General features: G+C 35.7%; 3 protein-coding genes across 3 annotated transcripts; all 3 read left to right on the top strand.

Moving 5' to 3' along the window:
- The first annotated feature begins 199 nt into the window (after nt 1–199).
- On the top strand, nt 200–2,914 carry LOC143605911 (putative serine/threonine-protein kinase PBL1). Its single transcript, XM_077081859.1, has 2 exons — nt 200–653; nt 2,841–2,914. Exons 1-2 carry the CDS (start codon nt 200–202, stop codon nt 2,912–2,914), a joined length of 528 nt encoding a protein of 175 aa, XP_076937974.1.
- Nucleotides 2,853–13,790, top strand: LOC143605909 (receptor-like protein kinase FERONIA). Its single transcript, XM_077081857.1, has 6 exons — nt 2,853–3,385; nt 4,449–5,462; nt 6,869–7,794; nt 8,085–8,230; nt 13,304–13,410; nt 13,488–13,790. Exons 1-3 carry the CDS (start codon nt 3,341–3,343, stop codon nt 7,055–7,057), a joined length of 1,248 nt encoding a protein of 415 aa, XP_076937972.1. The 5' UTR covers nt 2,853–3,340; the 3' UTR covers nt 7,058–7,794; nt 8,085–8,230; nt 13,304–13,410; nt 13,488–13,790.
- Nucleotides 7,158–8,665, top strand: LOC143605910 (receptor-like protein kinase ANXUR2). Its single transcript, XM_077081858.1, has 3 exons — nt 7,158–7,790; nt 8,081–8,230; nt 8,651–8,665. Exons 1-3 carry the CDS (start codon nt 7,158–7,160, stop codon nt 8,663–8,665), a joined length of 798 nt encoding a protein of 265 aa, XP_076937973.1.
- Nucleotides 13,791–19,737: the final 5,947 nt, after the last annotated feature.

Below are 19,737 nucleotides of genomic sequence, written 5' to 3'. Positions count from 1 at the left end.
CTAATCCATAGGAAAGAGTTTGCTCAATGTTGCAAAAGTAGGTCTAGAAGGCCAAGTAATCACTACTAGGTGTGTGTTCGTGTCATTTTGGTGTGTGTTCACACTTCAGTTTCAAGTTTTAAAAGTGGACACTCCATTCATCTATAATTTTTATGAACAACCAATGATGTACACGCTCAGATAGTCTTTGTCTCACATAATGCTTTATTTTGTAGATGAATCTTTTGAAGATCCCACTAAGCGAAAAAAACTAGCTACAAATAATTTCAATGAGGAGCACTTCATTGGATCTGGCGGGTATGGTATAGTGTACAAAGCAAAACTTAATGTTTTAAATTTCCAAAGTACGACATCAATTGAAGGGAAGTGTAATGAAGAACTGTTGAAGATAAGTCAAACTGTAGCTATAAAACGCATGGTAAGTAGAGAAGATGAGCAAGGAGAGCAAGGGTTTCTACCGGAAATTGAATTGCTTACTTGTTGCAATCATCCAAATGTAGTCGCTCTTCTTGGTTTTTCTAAAGAAGCTCCTGAAATGATTCTGGTTTACGAGTACGCGTTTAAAGGAAGCCTCAATGGTTATTTGGGAAGCACTAGAGCAGTTAATCTTACTTGGGCACAAAGAGTTAAAATTTGTCTCGATATTGCAAATGGTATTAATTACCTTCACACCAAAATTGTAAGGCCCCGAACCCGGTAGCCTTACTTTAGCGTCGGATTTACTCATAAACACAGTTCTTGCAATCAGAGTTAATTAAAACTTTCGCGAAATATAAAAACTTTCTTAAAACATTTCATATCAAAACACGTCTTGTCTTAAAACATCATTTTGCCTTTCAAAATAAACGAAACATTAAACTTAAACATCTTGAGTCTTCCGATGCCAGCCTCTTATTCAGTGCCACGTGTCTCCTCAAGCGAGATGCCTCCTCCTACTCACCTGCGTGCATACTAAAAGTCAGCTACGCTGAGTGAGTTCTAGTTAATCACATAATCATACAATACCTTCTTACGTTACATACTTAACCTCTTAACTTTCTTTCATACACACATAATTGCATATACTTTCATTCTTACCTTCATACTTTCTTTACATACATAATCATACGTTTTAAAGAGCCTTTCGCCCTATAACCTCACAGATATTATAAGGGTCTGGTCCTAACATCACAGATATTATAAGGGTCTGGTCCCTAACATCACAGATATTATAAGGGTCTGGTCCCTAACATCACAGATATTATAAGGGTCTGGTCCCTCTTTCCTCGAATATTAGTAGGGTTCGGTTCCCTAGTTCTCGAATATTAGTAGGGTTCGATTCCCTCTTCGTTACCATACAACCATACATCATACCTCGAGTATTATTAGGGCCCGGTACCCTCTTCGTAACCATACAACCATCCTTTCATTCTTTTATTAACTTTATCACATTCATACACATAAACATACATATCATACTTACCTTATGCTTAGCGTTACAACCTGACAGTACATGCAATATCCGAAGATCGTTCACGTACCATCAAGCAATCATTCATACATATCACATCATTCACATAAGGCATACACTTATCTCTTAGGATAAGCGTATTAACAAACACGTCGAGTATGCACACAGCCCCGAAAACATAACACATGAATGGGGCTAGAAACTCACCTGAACTCTGCTTCTTCCTTCGATAGTTGTAAATCCCTTCTTTAACTGAGCTCGGCTGACTGTATAAGTTACACGTATCAATACTCGCCTGATCTAATCTGGCGGCCTAGTATTAGCTTACTTTTACTTATCGTTTATAATTTATTTTCTAATCGAACTCGACTTTAGGCGAAGTTAAACCTTAGGCGAACTTAGCTTTAGGCGAAGTTAAACCTTAGGCGAAGTTAAACCTTAGGCGAACTTAGCTTTAGGCGAAGTTAACCCTTAGGCGAACTTAGCTTTAGGCGAAGTTAACCCTTAGGCGAACTTAGCTTTTAGGCGAAGTTGTCATCAGGCGAACTTAGCTTTTAGGCGAACTTGTCATCAGGCGAACTTAGCTTTTAGGCGAAGTTGTCATCAGGCGAACTTAGCTTTTTAGGCGAAGTTGTCATCAGGCGAACTTAGCTTGCAGGCGAAGTTCATCAGGCGAACTTAGCTTGCAGGCGAAGTTGTCGGCTGCAGCTACTGTACGTTCTTAAATCCTTCGTTTCTTAACCAAATAACTCGATTTAGGTATCCACGGAATCGTCTGACCAGCGCCTACAAACCCCAACCATCAAATCGGCCTAACATCGATGTTTAAGGGGTGCGATTTAGGCATATAGGTTACGGGTTCTTTTAGGTTAACAATTAACCTATCAAATGCTAATCAATTCCAGTAATATTTGCTGTTTTAGGTTCGTTTATAACAAACTAACACAGATCTATGATTTCCCAAATCAAACCGAACCTATACGAACGATTTCTAACTATAAACGTACCTTGAACGAGTCGAACTACGAACCCGGTTAAGCCTTGATGTTGTTTTGGTCCGTCACGACGTTCCAGCACCAACAAGCTCGGGTTTTCGCCTTCGGATCTTGGTTCGGGTTATAAGATGGTGTTGTGTGTGTTTTGGTGGTGTATGGAATATGTGAGAATGAGGATTAATTGGTGATTAATGGTATTTATATTTAGGGATCATGGGCTTAAGCCATGGACTCTCCTTCCTTCTTTCATAACCCAAGTCCATAACCCATATCCAATACCCAACACTAGCCCGACCCATACCAACTTCTACTCTATTTATTTATTTCCCGATAACCCGAGTAAACTTTCCCTCTATTATTAAGTAATACAATTAATATTATTTTGGAAATTTCAGGATGTTACAAAAATGGAGGGAAAACCGAGGATAGTACATCGAGATATAAAGAGCGAGAACATTTTATTAGATGAAAATCTGAATGCAAAGATTGCTGACTTTGGGCTCTCCAAATTCCATCCTGTGAACCAACAAGCGAGCACTATTTATACAAAAAAATTGCAGGCACAGAGGTTTATTTGGATCCAGAATATTTGACTACAGGTAAGTACAAAAGGGAATCGGATATTTATTCCCTTGGAGTAGTTTTATTTGAGGTTCTATCCGGGAGAGTGGCGTATGATTCGATTTACACCAATGAGAATAACCTAGGGCTTGCACCCATTGTAAGGAGACGATTCGTCGAGGGAACGCTAAAGGAATTGTTAGATACTAAAATAACAGAAGAAGATGAAGATCACATATTTACTTTAAATAGAGGACCCAATCAATATTCTTTCAACACATTTTCGCAAATCGCATATGAATGTTTGGCAGAAACTCAAGCCCAACGTCCATCAATGGCAGTCATCATCAAGAAACTTGAAGAAACATTGAAATTGCAGGTCGATGTTTTTTCTTCTCCAAAAAAATACAATATCAAGTAAATTTCGTAAATGACTATTTGTTAGGTCTGTTTACAAAAAGATACTAAAGGTGAGTTTTCTTTTTTTTCTAATAGTTTCTGTAAAAAACTACTAAAAAGTATTTAACAATCTACTGTTTGCAAAATATTTACTAAAATGGTGTAATTCTATATAAAATGAGATTTATATCCTTGCTACTAAAAACAATATTCAATTACAAATATATGTATAGAAAAAAAATCCAATTAAGAAACCCAAAATCGAAGGGAGGTGATCGCGTTCTTTTTTGGTGGACTCTGTGCAACATCTTGGCTAAATTCATGAAGCACAAAAACTATATTGTGAATCCAACAAAAGAACTAATGGTGCAAAGTTTTGTACTTTCAAAATATATAAAACAAATCGTGAAACTAGAAAAGAAAAAAAAAAGTGGGTAATCATGTAAATTATCAGCAAGTGCTAGAGTTCTTTTTTTTACAAACTTGTAAACGAATTACACCCAAAGAACAAGAAGTTAACGAAAGCGAATGACATTATTATTTTGAACTAGGAATCAAACGTGATTACAAAATGGAATTCAGAAACGAATTACAGAACTGAAAGATACAAATGAACCCTAATTCAAGCTGTGTATCCTCAATTTGGAAGTTAATCGCTAGTTAACAAACTCAGTTTCCAACTTGACACTTTCATCCCTTCAACTTTAAGAACTTTGTTAAAACTAACCAGAACTTCATGAACTACGAAGAAATGATAGAAGCAGCCCCTGTACTTTATGTAACCTGTTTATCGTAACTTTTAAACAATTAACCATGAGTTGAGTTGGACTTAAAACTTCTCACATACAAATGTAAACACCTATTTGGTTAAAACTCCCAAAACTTACAACATGATGCAGGAGATGCATCACTTTTAGAAAAAGAAACTGTGCTTCTAGAAAGGCATGAACTAAAGATACATGACGATTCCATTTTAACATTATCATCATCATCGATTCATTACTAGCACAAACATTCTCATCCATTTTGACACAATTTTGCAGGGGGAAACCTTGGTTCTCTGGAGGTTTCGGCTTAGTGACATAGTGTTGGCTACTGAGAACTTCGCTAAAACCTACTGCATTGGTTCAGACACAAATTGTAAGGTGTACAGAGCTGAACTTGGTCATTTTGGCAACAATAATTCGTTGGCAACAGAAGGGGAGAATGACGATGAACCATCCAAGAAACGCATTACCGTAGCTATAAAATGCATAACTGAGAGAAAAAGAAAGCAAGGAAAACAAACATTTCTTGCAGAACTTGAAATGCGTGCTTGTTATAAACATCCTAATGTAGCCTCTCTCCTTGGCTTTTGTGACGAAGGTGATAAAATGATTCTCGTCTATGAGCATGCTTCTGAGGGAACTCTCGAGGACTGCTTGAAAAGTGTTGATAGCATGAATAATCTTACATGGAACCACCGTCTATGCATGTGCCTTGAGATTGCACGAGGCCTCCATCACCTTCACAACAAGATGGATGACCTACACGGTGTCATAAATAGTGCCAACATTTTGTTAGACAAAAGATGGGAGGCGAAGATTGCTTACTTTGGAATTTCCAGTCCAACAAATCAGGATGTTGGCATGAAAGTATATTGGGATCCAGAACCTGAAATGGCAAGTGAATCGGAAACAGAAACAGAAATTTATTGGGATGCAGAATCTACATTGAAAGATCCATTGGGAAGAATATCAGATATTTACTCTTTTGGAGTGGTTCTTTTTGAAATCTTTTGTGGAAGGTTGGCATATGATCCTGTTTACATAAGATTAAATGACAAAGGGCTTGCTCCCATTGCACGCCAATGTTACAATGATGGAGCCATAGCTAGAATAATAGATCCGAGGCTAAGGGTAGAAACTCCTGAAGACATTTTCACTTCAAACAGAGGACCCACTCGAGATTCTTTGGAGACAGTTTTAAAAATTGGATATCAATGTTTGGAAGAGGCTGCCAAGCGACCTACAATTGAAATCGTGATCAAGGAACTTGAGTTAGCATTAAACTTTCATGTAAGTCAATATTTTTAGAGTACAACATTCTTTCTTCTCATCCTATTCTTGATCACTAGTATTAAGTATTATACCCTGTTATCATGTTACATGCTCTCCTATTTGGATTAACACAGAAGGATATGGTCATTATTGGTGAACAATTTCATCTTTATAATAGTTTATATACAAGAGAGAATAAATACCTTTTGAAATGAATTTGGACAAAGTTTAAGATGAAGAATTCCTTTCGTTAGAAATTTTTTTTTGCAAACATGCATGTACAAATTTTGTTTTAAACTTGCTCTGTTTTTTACTTTAACAAAGTTCAAGCATTCTTTTCTTGCATCTTACCGCATTCTTTTCTTGCATCTTACCGTGTTCTTACTTTGTATGCGTTATGTAATATTTATTTTATTGTACTTGATATTTCTTATGTTATTTAAATTCTAATCTTATTGTGCTTTTAAATAGCTGTTTTTTGGTTTTTTTGGTGTTAATCATATCTCAGTCTTTGACATTTTGGGCTGATTAAGTTTTTATTTTATTTGTTTTCATTATGATTTTTGCTTTGATTTTGTATTTCAAAAAACTAATTATTTAAGTGAAAACACCTTTTTTTCTTGTTTAAATTATACTAGTTAGCCGTTGGACATTTTATAACGTATTAAATGTGATTAACTTAAAAATATGTTTACACATTGTAATTTTGGGGATTTGGAGTTGAAAGTTGAATAATCTGAAATTTCAGAAGAATAAATTTCAAATTGTTCTGACTTTTAGGAACCCCATTTCACATTGTTGCTGACAAAAAAAAAGTTTAAAAAAATATGAATGGGAAGGATAAAATTGTCAAAAATAAAGAAAGATTAACAAAAGGGTATATATGAGATTTTTATTTTGGTTATAAGACATTGGGAGTAACTTCAGGAGTCAGCATACTGCGTAGTGCGTACCCCTGTTGATCAATGAAGGAAAAGCAAACGGATTGGGGAAGAATCAAACTAAAATTGAAAACCAAAACTTTTTATTTGTTTGGAGCTACGGCCTTTAGGAGTTACAAGCCTGCCTTATATGCATTTAAAGCTTGCAATGGGCCAGGCATTATGGCAATTCTCACTATGGCTCCAATTTGTTTTGAATTTTCTGTTTTTGTTTTAAATATGTTTTATTTGTGTCTCTCTTGAAGTCAGTGATTTGTTAGATCACAGGATCTCTTGCTTTAAATATGTTCAGTAATTTACTGTTTAAAGTTAAATTCCAAAAGTTTGGGCAGATGATTAGATCCACCGCTTGTGAGTCTAGAAACTTATAAATAACATCATCTGTATCTGCCCTCAAAGGCTCAAAAAGCATGTGTATACTACGTATTGTGTTGTTTTACTTCTGATCCGTATTATTTTTTCCATTACTTTTCATGGTTTCAGGAAAACTTCTTGAAAAACCTCCAAGTTTCACTTAAAGATATTGAATCAGCCACAGAAAACTTTAGTGAAAAGAATTGCATTGGAAGTAGTAGATTTTGGAAGGTGTATAAAGGGGAACATTCATTTCCACAAGACAATGCTAATAATGCTAGTGTTAGTGGGTTTACTACCATCACTGCAGTGGGATAGCAAGTTTAGTCAAGGAGACCATCAATTCCTGACGGAAGCTAATATTCTTTTCAGTTGTGGCCATGAGAATATCATTGGTCTTGTAGGATATTGTAAGGATATGGATGAGAAAATCATTGTTTATGAGCATATGTCCAATGGAAGTCTCGATAAATATCTAAAAGATGCTAATCTTACATGGACGAAACGGCTCAAGATATGCATAGATGTTGCAAGCGGATTGGTATTCCTTCATCATAGTGATGCAATACTAAAGAAGGTGGTGCATAGGGACATTAAAAGCTCTAGTATTCTACTAAATGATGATTGGAAGGCAAAAATTTCTAATATGGAGTTGTCTTCATTAGATTTATTACATCAGGACATGGGTCATGTCAACGACAATGCGTACGCTACACTCGGATACCTTGACCCACAATACAAACAAGGTTTCTTAACCGAAAAATCAGATATATATTCATTTGGTGTGGTTTTGTTTGAGATCTTGTGCGGAAGATTGGCATGGGCAGAGGACTGTAAGGATCACACTCAGTCATTAGGCCCTTTGGCTAAAAGGTGCTATGAAGAAGGAAACGTTGCCAAGACAGTGTTTGTGGGAATAAAAGAACAAATTAGTCCAGAATCATTGGCCATATTTATGGATATTGCCTATCAATGCTTACATGACAAGAGGGAAGAGCGACCAACAGCATGTGAAGTAGTAATACAACTCAAGAAAGCATTGGATGCCCAAGCAAGTTCTCATTGTTTCGACAAAAAGAATAGCGCTATTTTACATATCCGTTTAAATGCATGTATACCAACACTATTATACGTATCCGTTTAAGATCGTTTAAAGATCAAAAGATATTAAAAAAAAGAAGCAAAAGTAGTTCTGGAATCTTCACAATATCAAACAATTGGCCGGTTTCATGGTACATATATTCTGGTCAAATAATCTCAAAGTACACATAAACCATAAATGGTATCGCGGAGAAAATGAATTTACAGATAACAATTTTTTAACGTTTTTCTTATATACAGAAAGACTATGAAATATGGGTGGTCCAACTGCCTGAAAACTTCAAAGAAATAATCCAGATGTCAAAAACCCCTGAGATCTTTGCTACCTCAAGAGGAAAGGATCTTTATGACACTCTCTCCAAAGGAATCCTCATTGAAGAGGGCCAAGTGGTAATTATCTTGTTCTCCTATCTCATAAATATTGTATTTCATGCATGGTTTTTGATCTTATAAAAAAAATTTTAATACAAGAGTTTTTTTATTAATTTATGTCATATTTTTAAACTTTCAATGTTAATAACTCAAAATTTAAAGTCCTTACCTAAAAATCGATTACGCCCCCATACCAATGGAATTGGTACCAGGTATTGAACACGAACTCAGACTCGTTAATTTGGCTAACAACCAAACACGAATATTATTATTGAGAAACTTCACAAAACTCAATTACCCAATTACAATCTCTAAACCCCAAAGCATGGGTATTTATAATCTAACCTAATCACAATCAGACTACAACTAGGATTGCTAAATAATAGGACATAATAATTATACTAACAATTAAATCTAAGCACATTTAATTGTTTATAGTTATCCACTCCTTAAATCTTGTTACTTAACCTTGCACGCCAAGTAACGACCTTTAACCGAAATTCCCAACAATCACCCCCGGAATTTCGAACTCAAAACCGACAAGTCTTCAACTCCAAGTAATTCCCGCATCTCCTTGAATTTGATTTTCCCAAGAGCCTTCGTCAAGATGTCGGCACATTGCTTAACACCGCTAACATGATCGACACTTACATCTTCACGATCAACACATTCCCGAATGTAGTGAAACCGAGATTTAATGTGTTTGGTCCTTCCATGGAAAACCGGATTCTTCACGAGTGCTATTGCTGATGTATTATCGATACGTAACACCACTGCTTGAATTTCCTTGTCGAATAACTCACTTATCAAGTCTCGTAGCCAAACCGCCTGACACGCGGCTGCGCTTGCCGCCATGTACTCTGCTTCACACGATGAGGGTGCAACCGTACACTGTTTCCGAGAACACCAAGTAATTGGTGAAGTCCCAAGATAAAACACGTGCCCCGTAGTGCTTCTACCATCGTCTTGGTCAATATTATGGCTACTATCACTATAACCAAGTAACACGTTTTTCCCACGAGTGTAAGAAATACCAAAACAGAGAGTACATTGAATAATGAATATAATGAATAATTTGCTTTATAAGAGTTGCATGAGATTGCTTCGGGCTTTGCATGTACCGGCTTACGACTCCGACCGAATACGCCAAGTCGGGACGAGTTTGTAAAAGGTACCGGAGACACCCGAAAATCTTTCGATATCTCGTAGCATCAAAATCTTCTTCGTCATCAAAATCAATTATACTCGAATTCAAACATAATCATTAAAATGTACCGGGGTAACCGTGGCTCGAGAAGATCTCCGAACAGTCGGCTCAGGTGTAACCGTGTTGCTTGTACCAGCCGGGCTTGTTGGAGCATTTTCTACTATCGGTTCTTCATCGTCTTCTTCACCCCCGTCATCACTTGAACTCGTAGAGTTTGATCCAGAGATCGACCCGATGTTTTCATTATTAACGGTTCCTTCTCCGGTGTCAATTTCATCACCAAAGTTAACCCAAAACATGCCAAGTGCTCGATCCTTCTCATCGATTGTTTCGGTACTTTTACCCCAATTCCAACATTGTTTTTCATCAAACATCGTGTCACCTACTTGACTCGCAACAATTTTCTTAGTCGATGGATTGTATAAAGGGTCGCCGCCGAACCTTTCTCGCTTCCGAGATAAATTAAACGAGTCGAACGATCGTCTAACTTCTTAATATTTCCCGCAACTATTTTTGAATACTCAACACATCTAAAAACTTTAAGAAATTTATGATCCGGTTTCTGTCGTTTTAACATCTCATACGGTGTTTTGTCTTTTAACGCTCGAGTTGGAATTTTATTAATCACGTCGGTCGAATGCCTCACCGCTTCACCCCACATATAATTCGAAACTTGTCTCGCTTTTAATATGCTCTGAGTCGTATCCAATATCGTGTGGTTCCGCCTTTCGACAACACCGTATTGTTGAGGTGTATATGGAGCGGTTAAATGCTGAATAAACCCCTCGTTTTCAGAAAACCGAGTGAAATCACGAGAAGTAAATTCTCCCCCTCGATCGGTTCGAAACGTCTTGATTTTCTCACTATTTCCCGCTTCCACCATGACTTTAAATCGCTTGAAGGTATCAAACAATTCACTTTTTTTCTTCAACAAAAAAGTCCACATGAAGCGTGAAAAATCATCTATCAAGACGAACACGTACCTATTTCCGGCTATGGTACTAGGAGTAATGGGCCTGCATAAATCTCCATGGATTAGTTCCAACACTCGGGTTGCTCTAAAAGTCGCCGACTTCGGAAACGGTTTCCTCGTTTGCTTCCCGACTAAGCACGAGTAACAAATTTGATTTTCCTGATCAACTTTTGGCATTCCAATGACCATATTATTTTTCACCATTTGTTTCATAGACTCGAAATTTAGGTGTCCTAGTCTCGCGTGCCAAAGCCAATTCTCGTTATCAATTCGGGCCGGTAAACATACGGGTTTCCCCGTCTTTAATTTTATCGTATAAAGACGATTCTTGGATCGAACCCGCATCAACAATTTTCCTTGATCATCATACATCAACAAGTAATCATCTCTCATACGAATATCACAACCAATTTCTGTTGCTTGCCCAGGATAAATAATATTACTTTGTAAACTAGGAATATAATAAATGTCAGTCAATAATTGTTGCTCCCCCGTTTTACCGACTAGCAATATCGACCCTTTCTCGCAAATATCAACATAAGACCCATCTCCAAATTTAACTTTGCCACTAACACGCTTATTTAATTCAGAGAAAAAAGATAAATTACCCGTCTTATGGTTGCTCGCACCGTTATTCAAATACCACAAGTCTTGTTCGTTCAAACCACCCTCGTAATCTTTTGGTATAACCTTCTGTTCATTCAAGCACACTTTTTCTTGAACGCACTGCACCATATAGAGGGACGGGTCTTTTTCTTTTGCTTCGGCCAAATGTGCTTGTCTCTCTTTCCTTCGTAACGGACACCTCGAAAAGAAGTGACCAAATTCATCACAACGAAAGCATTGAACTTCCGAGTAATCCTTTTTACCCCTTTGTTTACCCCCTTTCATTGGACCCACCTTGTGAACCACGGTTCTGACTCCCACGTCCACTACCACGTCCTCGGTTCGAACCTTTCCCGCGCCCCTACTCGATTCGGTGAAAACTGCTTCGAACTCGAAGAGGATTCAGAATTATTAAACAAAAGTTTACCTTCTTCAGAACGCAACACGTGTCCTTTGATACGCTCCTCATAAGTCTTCAACCGCCCGACAACATCCTCAAAACCGACTGTTTTAAGGTCTAACACTTGCTCGAGGGATGCTACAACTTGGATAAACGTGCTCGGCATGCTTGTGAAGAATTTCTGGACTAACTTCCTTTCTTCATACGGTTGTCCAAGTGTGGCTGCTTTAGAAGAGATCGCGGTTATTCTCGAGGCATACTCGTCAATGGTTTCGGTTTCTTTCATCATCAAACCGTCAAATTCACGTATTAACGTATGAAGTCTAGCATCCTTCACACGTTCCGTGCCCATATTTCTTGACTCTATGGCATCCCACATCTCTTTTGCCAATTTAAAATTACCGATTTGAAGTATCTGTTCCTCGGGAATCGACTGAAACAGAAGCGCCTTCGCGATGTTATTTTTCTTCGCGTCATTAGAGCCCAGGTTTATTACATCCCAAACTCCATGAATCCCAAAAATAACCTCCATATGCGTATTCCAAATCGTGTAGTTCGTTTTCGTCAAGCGCGGACACTGAAACGACCCGAAAACCGTCTCTTTTCCTGTTTGATTCGTGTCACCCATCTTTTTTCTCGTTCGTTTATAGGTTAAGAGTGGACTTGACTCAATTTTCTTGAAGCAAGTCTTGATGGTTTGTACTAACTTTCTATAAAGAAAATTACCTTAAAAAGAATTTCTTGGTTTGTTCTTTCGTAGCCTCAACCCACAAATATGAATACTTTTCTTTACTATTATAATCTTCTTTTTGTGTTTTCCAAGCAGACTTCAACGAACACTAATGAAACCTTCTTTTATAATAAAGTAATTTGCAGTGACCTTAATTACACAGGTCCAACCTCTTAGCGCAGATCTCTGTTTTGTGTATCACCGATTGCACAAGCTTCGCCAGAATTCCTCACGTCACAGGTTTTTCGATTGCAGCGGCTCCGATGATGAACGACGGTTTCTTGAAGGCCGGTGGGAGTTCCCTCACGTCACAGGATACCCCGACCTTCAATTGCACAGGTCCGACTAACACGCCGGTTCCAGGTATTCGATTAACAACGCTCTGATACCAATTAATGGAATTGGTACCAGGTATTGAACACGAACTCAGACTCGTTAATTTGGCTAACAACCAAACACGAATATTATTATTGAGAAACTTCACAAAACTCAATTACCCAATTACAATCTCTAAACCGCAAAGCACGGTATTTATAATCTAACCTATCACAATTAGACTACAACAACTAGGATTGCTAAATAATAGGACATAATAATTATACTAACAATTAAATCTAAGCACATTTAATTATTTATAGTTATCCACTCCTTAAATCTTGTTACTTAACCTTGCACGCCAAGTAACGACCTTTAACCGGAATTCCAACACATACCACTTGTGTGGTGGTGACATTATCACTTTAAATTGATTGGAGAAAACAAACTGAAAATAACCAACTCCAAAGAAATTGAAAACTGGAGAAGAAACGAGAATAAGATCTGGCATTATCGATCTTCAAACACAATTCCAAGAATTGAAATGAACTGGAAGCAAAAAGAATTTTGATCACCAGGTTCTTTAACAGATTTACAACATTCATTATACCAAAACAGATCGATTCTTACTCACAGCATAAGATCTGGCCTTATGTCAGACATAATGACATAAGTTCTAACATTTAGACTAAAAATCTTCTGAGCTAGCGAGTATCATCTTACTAATATCTCACCTGTTGTTGATTAATGAGATACATGCATTGTATTCATTACTATTCAACACTTAATTAGTTTGTCATTTTGTCAACTTGTAGTCCAAAGTCATTTATGGGGTTTGATTGGTTTCTTTTGTTTAACAGTGGTTTTCATTAGGAAGTAATGGAGAAAGAAATGAAATGGTGTCAGCAAGCCAATTTTCATACCAAGATCATTGGTCACATAAGTGGCGTTCTGTTCCAGAATCAAGGTTCTTTCTTTCGTTCATGTGCACATGCACATGTGTTAGATGTAATTATATATCTTATAAATAACGTATATGTGCAGGTTTGATAAAATAGCAGAGATGTTAGATATTTTGAATTTGAATATCCAAATAAAGATGAGAAGTCGATCTTTATCTTCTGGTGTCAATTACGGTGTTCATCTTGTCTTTAAGTTTTGTGGTGCAAGAAAATCTGCTGCTAAACGGATGTATGTGAACCTAACGTACAAAATGGGGAACGAAACTTTAAACGCATATTTCGCAACATGGAGAGAGGATGAGTGGATGATGATTGAATTGTATCGATTCTTGAATCACAAGGAATCAGAGGCTATTAACTTTGAGTTTCTATTAGAGAGCTTTAATTGTGGAAACAGTCCTGTTTATGTTGAAGGCATTGAGTTTAGAGCCATTGGCAATGCAAGTTTTACAAGACTTTTACTTTGTTCTTTTGTTTATATTTCACGTTTTACATTACCAGTTTAATCATAACATGGTTCTAATGTATTTGTACAGGTGAAACCTGAAGAAAACAACTTAATGATAGACCGACAAGCAAACATGGAATCGACACAACAATTGCAAACTAATGATATTCGTTCTGATATTGGTAGTGTAAAAACTCTTCAGAAGTTGTTCAGACCGAGGAACAAGAAGAAATATTATATGCTTTCAGCAAGTGAGGCATTTTGTGACTCTTTTAACGCGAATCTTTTTAAATTGAAACCCTCAACCGAGTCCATATTTCAAAAGGTGGCCGAGCTGTTATCAACACAAGTGTTTCTTGTTAAGTGCAAGATTGAAAGCAAAATGCTGTTAGAAGATAAAGAATATGGTTGTTACCTCGTGTTCAAGCTTTCGGAAAAGTGTTGCGGGTTGCATTGTCCAGTGAAAATACATGATCTGCATCTTAGTACATATAACCATACTAAAGTGGTTTATTTCAGATCCCCCAGGGAATGGAATATAGATGATGTTGATCAGGTTCCTCAAGAGAGAGAAGATGGATGGATGGATGGAGGTTTATGTGTGGAAGTTCAAATCAAACAATGAACTTCAAAATGGTCGTAGTTATATAAATTTGAAATTTGTAACTTATGAAGGAACGATGTATGGCCTTATTGTACGTGGCCTTGAGTTTCGCCTCATGTAAATTCATATTGTAAACTAAATACTTATGCACGTTTCTAAATCGTTCTTCTATGTTAACATATCATTAGTAAGCAGTAACTTCATGACGGATATGCATGCTAAGAGATTATTATTATTTTTAAATTTTTTTCTTTTAAGAATTATTACTAACAATTCACTTAAGACTTAACTCATGGGTAATTGTTAATGCCCCTTAAAGGACATTTTCAGCCATATCAACATTATCATTTTTAGCCAAAAACATGTATAATGAATAATGCCCCTTAATGTCGTTTAATTATTACTACTTCAATACACATATGAGATTTATTAAAAAAACAAACATGCCCTTATAACGTGCCATAATGCCCTAGGACGGTGTAGAAACTTTATCCACCCATATAATGTCCTACTACCCAAAGCCTTAGTGACATCATCATTTGACAAATCGGTATCATTCGAATGTTGGAAACACATATAAGGTATATAAAAAAGTAAAAACAAAGATTCACATAGCACAAAATTATAATTATAATTATCACAAATCCAAATTCAAAGATAATGCCAAAAGTCATAACTGATATAGATTAGCGGTGACATGTAACATCTAACCCGCGTACCATCAATTTGTGTTTTTGCCTATGATGAATGGTCTCTAGTAACTCACGGATTTGTTTTTATTTGTCACGGTAAAGACTTCCCAGGAGTCAACCATCATAGTACTACCCTCACCTAGGCACGTTTAAATATGGAGTTTTCATCTGCTCTACAGCCAATTAAGCCCAAAACGCGTTGATAATTTAACATCAGGGGCAGATCTAGGTGTATGGATGCACGTTCATGAGAAATAACTAAATTTCAGATTTTATAGTGAACGCCTATGTGATATATGAAAGTAAACCCACATATAAATGATGAATGAATCCATAGATATATTGGAACAATTGTCTAATGGCAAACTCACAGCATGCCAAACGGCAAAACTCGGGTTCGAATCCCTGTCTCGTAGTTTCTTAATTTATTCTTTTAGCTGGTTACTTGATTACTCATCAGGATTTCTATTACCCAGTTCTCTCCATACGCAGAATACTGAACATAGTAACACCTCTTTCTGCACACCATTTACACTTACTATAATTTATAATCCATATGTTTTAGGTCTTGTAGCCTTGGTTTTACATTATTAAATGTTCATTGCTTGACTTTAATAAATGAATTTTTATTAATTAACTATATGTAACTTGATGAAAAATTGAATATTTTGTTTTTAGAGATCCAGGTACATATAATGAATCGGGCTAACAGTCAAGGCTGAAGAGTTGTTTGCGTACACCGAACTGATTTAGGCAGAAGTTCACAATCATGCTTCATAAATTGACATTGTTAACTGTTTTTATCACGCTTGTTAGTGTCCAATCAGTTTGTAAGTTTATTTGGGTGAACGATCTTGTTAAGTTTGACTATTATTAATTTCGGAAACTCGTACTGTGACAAGTATAAAACTAGTTTCTAATGAGAATGTTTATTTCCTTTAGCATCGTATTTTATTAAGTGATAAGCCTTAACCATCCTGAACCGTGGAAACAACCAAAACCGTCGAACCAATCCGAACCATCAAGCCTACCTAAACCGTGAACCCACTTACAAAAATTTTTTGATCCACCACTATTTAAGAGGTAGGGCATACCTTGTAAAACAAGAATCTGGCTAATGTGAGATTTACCTAGGGTGTTATATAATTGACCCATTAATCTTCTCGGTAACATAGAAAACTAGTACTTTTCCCGTCCGGTGGACGGGAACATCGACACAGGAATGTAACGATTACATTAATTGTAATAAAGTTGTCAATTTATAAAAGTTTAAAATCAAGAATTTAAGATATGAGAACCATTTGTGTAAGTATTTTTCTTAATTACATTATAAAACAAAAACAATTGTGTAAACAAAGTAACATAGCAAACAAATAAATCAATAAGTTTACACAGCAAGAAAAAAAAAACAAAAACAAATCAGAAGAAAAAAAAGGTTGTAAACGTATGAAGAAATAAAAGATCGCATATGCCATATTGTTTATGTAATAGTGCTCCTTAACCGTGTCTTCAATAACATAAATTCAAACCTTTGCAAATATTTCAAAGTCAAGATAATGTCTCAATTGCCAATTGCCAGGGTAAAGCAGGTTCACATTAACATGAGCAATTTAAAAGAAGTATTAGTTTGGTTTGGGTCAAAAAAAATAAAAGGTTGACATAAAAAAAATGATACGTTTTTTTTATTAAATGACCCGTTTGATCAAAACTCATTTTTCTCATAAATTATGACCCGTTGACTAAATTTAAGATGATCCAAATAACCCAAAAAAACTTGCTAAATGACTCAAAATTAACAAACCTGACATAACATGTGACTGGAAATTAACATTTAACAATAATAACACACTAGTGCACCGACATTCTGCAAAATATCCATTTCATATTATAAACCACATTTATATAACAACGTTCAGTTTGTATATTTAATTTGGGAAACAAAGAGTAGACTCATATGTTCAAAATTAAGTGGTAAATGATTGCTTCACATTTAGTCAAGTTTTTCACTCAAAAAAATATGTTCATGTTGATTATTTTTAGGGACACCGATATATAAAAATCAAACGCATCTTGATGTTAGATTTATATCTATACTTTGAACGACTGCATTAATTAAATATAACTAAGATTTAGTAGGCACCATGGCCCAATATATCCATACAAAAAGTGTAGCAACACCCTTTGTAACAACGGAACTAAAAAACCTGTAGTGGATTTTGAAACCACTCTTTCCAAATAATAGCACTCCATTTTATCTAACTATAATACTACTACCTGTTTGTAATTGGAAGTCTTGAAGTAGTATATGCATTGCGACTGATATTTTTTACCCCTTTATTAAAACAACTTCTTTGGCGTGTTTAGTAAACTTACAATTTTGACTCATTTACTAAAAATGATACCATTTGACTCGTTTACTAAAAGTGATATGTTTGAACCAATTACTAAAAACGATTAGTTTGACCAGTTTATCAAAATTATAATTTTGACCCATTTACTAAACATGATAGTTTTTGGCTCATTTACTAAACATGACAAATTTGACATATTTATTAAATTTATAATTTTCAAAGTTGACAACTTAACTATAATAATATTGGGTAGGGATGGCAAAATATTAACTGATAAGTAAATCTTGTAACATAAACATAAGACAACTTAAGAAGTCAACAAAAAGACACAAAACAACATAAAAAAAAAACTACAAAGCAGCAACTTAAAGCTTGACAACACGATAGTGGTGGTTAATGAAAACTTTTGGAATGTTCATTCCTTTGTAGAAACTCTCTAGCGAATTAGTCGTGTCGGCAATTGCATCTTTGGAGGGTGCCAAATCATAATCAGACGGGATGGTAGCATCGACAATCATATCAACAAACTCAATGGATTCATTAAATCTGTTGATTTCGACAACGTCATTCCATTTCCATTCTAGCAAGGCTCCGGTTCTTTTTCTTTTCTTCTTTATACGACGGATCTACAAAACATAAATGACTTGTTTGTTAGAATTTCATAAACTCAATAAGACATAAATACATTAAAAGTCGAATAGAAGAACTTCATGCATACTACCTCGTCATTGAACTCACTAGGAAGTTGTGATTTGTACGTATTGTAAGATTCAGATGATACTTCAACACTCTCACAGCATGTCTAAAAATAAGCATGACCACAAAACAACAAAAGAAAATGTATAAAGTGTACATTATCATTGCAACTAAAAATACAACATAATCATCTTTCAAATAATATGATTAAATGATGAAGGTAAGACAAAAACAACTTACGTATGTATTGCACCTTACTTGGAAATATTTATCACTTTGGTTTTCTTCCATCTTTTGTGTAATGGTTGATGTATGTATAAAGAATGTTTCAAAGTTTATATAAATATATCTAGTAGCGGGTGGTTACCCATGTAAATAGGTGTAACGGGGTAGTTATATTTGAGGGAAAAGGTGTAGCAGGGTAGTTGCATGTGAGGAAAAAGGTGTAGTGGGGTAATTACTTGTGAGGAAAAGTAACAGCTTTTTAATCCATCCTTATTGAACGGCCAATATTCAATCTTGAATCTTATCGGACGGCTCATATCAAATTCCACTCTTTTGTAACCAATTATATTAATTAGCATGGCCCGACGCAAGGATGACAAACACAAATCGATAAGGGTCCAGATTTTGTGTCGCAAATGATTTGGAAATCCTGACACATTACTGGCAGAATTTGTATTATCGTTTACCAAACCATATTAACAAGAACAAAATACAAATTCAAATATTGTGTTAGAAATGCGTCAACAATTTCAACATATTGTTGCGTGGGATATTCCGACGCAACTTGTATTATACGTACATATCAAGAAAAAAATACGAAGTTTTTGTGTTGGTAATCTCAACATATTTCTGAAGCAATTTGTAATATTATTAGTATTTTTAGATTGTGTCGTATTGCGTCTGAAATTCCGAAAATTTCTGACTCAATTTGTAATATCAATAGTATTTTTAGTTATGTCGTAATTGTGGAAATTCCGATATAATTCTGGCAGTTTAGTTTGTGTTAGAATTGTGTCACAGTTCTCGACAAAAAAACATGCTTCACTTTTTGTTAGAAATGTGTGGGAAATTGCAACACAAAATTTTACGTTACAAATTTTCATAGCAATTCAACCCCTTTTCAACAGTTGTACATATTGCAACCAACTCAGGTTTGTCAAAATCTTCTTAGAGCACACGGAGTGCTCTCCATGAAAAGGCAACACAGAACTCAGAACACCACCTTGTGGATCCAGGGGTTTTTTTTACCGTGAAAGAAAATGAAGAAGACGGGACGTGTCGATGGCTTTTTCATTCGGGAAAAGGGGAACCCCATCCCCAATTGGAAGAAAATTGGAGAACTTAAGTAATTGGTTTTTCATGAACACCACTCACCGTCCTATTAAAAATTGATTATTATCAGGTTACGTAACTAGTTCTGCTCACCACTATTAATAAAAAAGTAATCACATTTGTTTTGCTATCTATAATCATAACAAAATAATAATCTTTTATATATATATATATATATATATATATATATATGTTATAGGGAA

The sequence above is a fragment of the Bidens hawaiensis genome, unplaced genomic scaffold (genome assembly GCF_021521415.1).
Source record: "Bidens hawaiensis isolate Kalapana, Puna unplaced genomic scaffold, B.hawaiensis_p1.1 tig00071933_1, whole genome shotgun sequence".
In the NCBI taxonomy this organism is placed as follows: domain Eukaryota; kingdom Viridiplantae; phylum Streptophyta; class Magnoliopsida; order Asterales; family Asteraceae; genus Bidens; species Bidens hawaiensis.
This window is presented reverse-complemented; position numbering and strand designations above follow the sequence as displayed.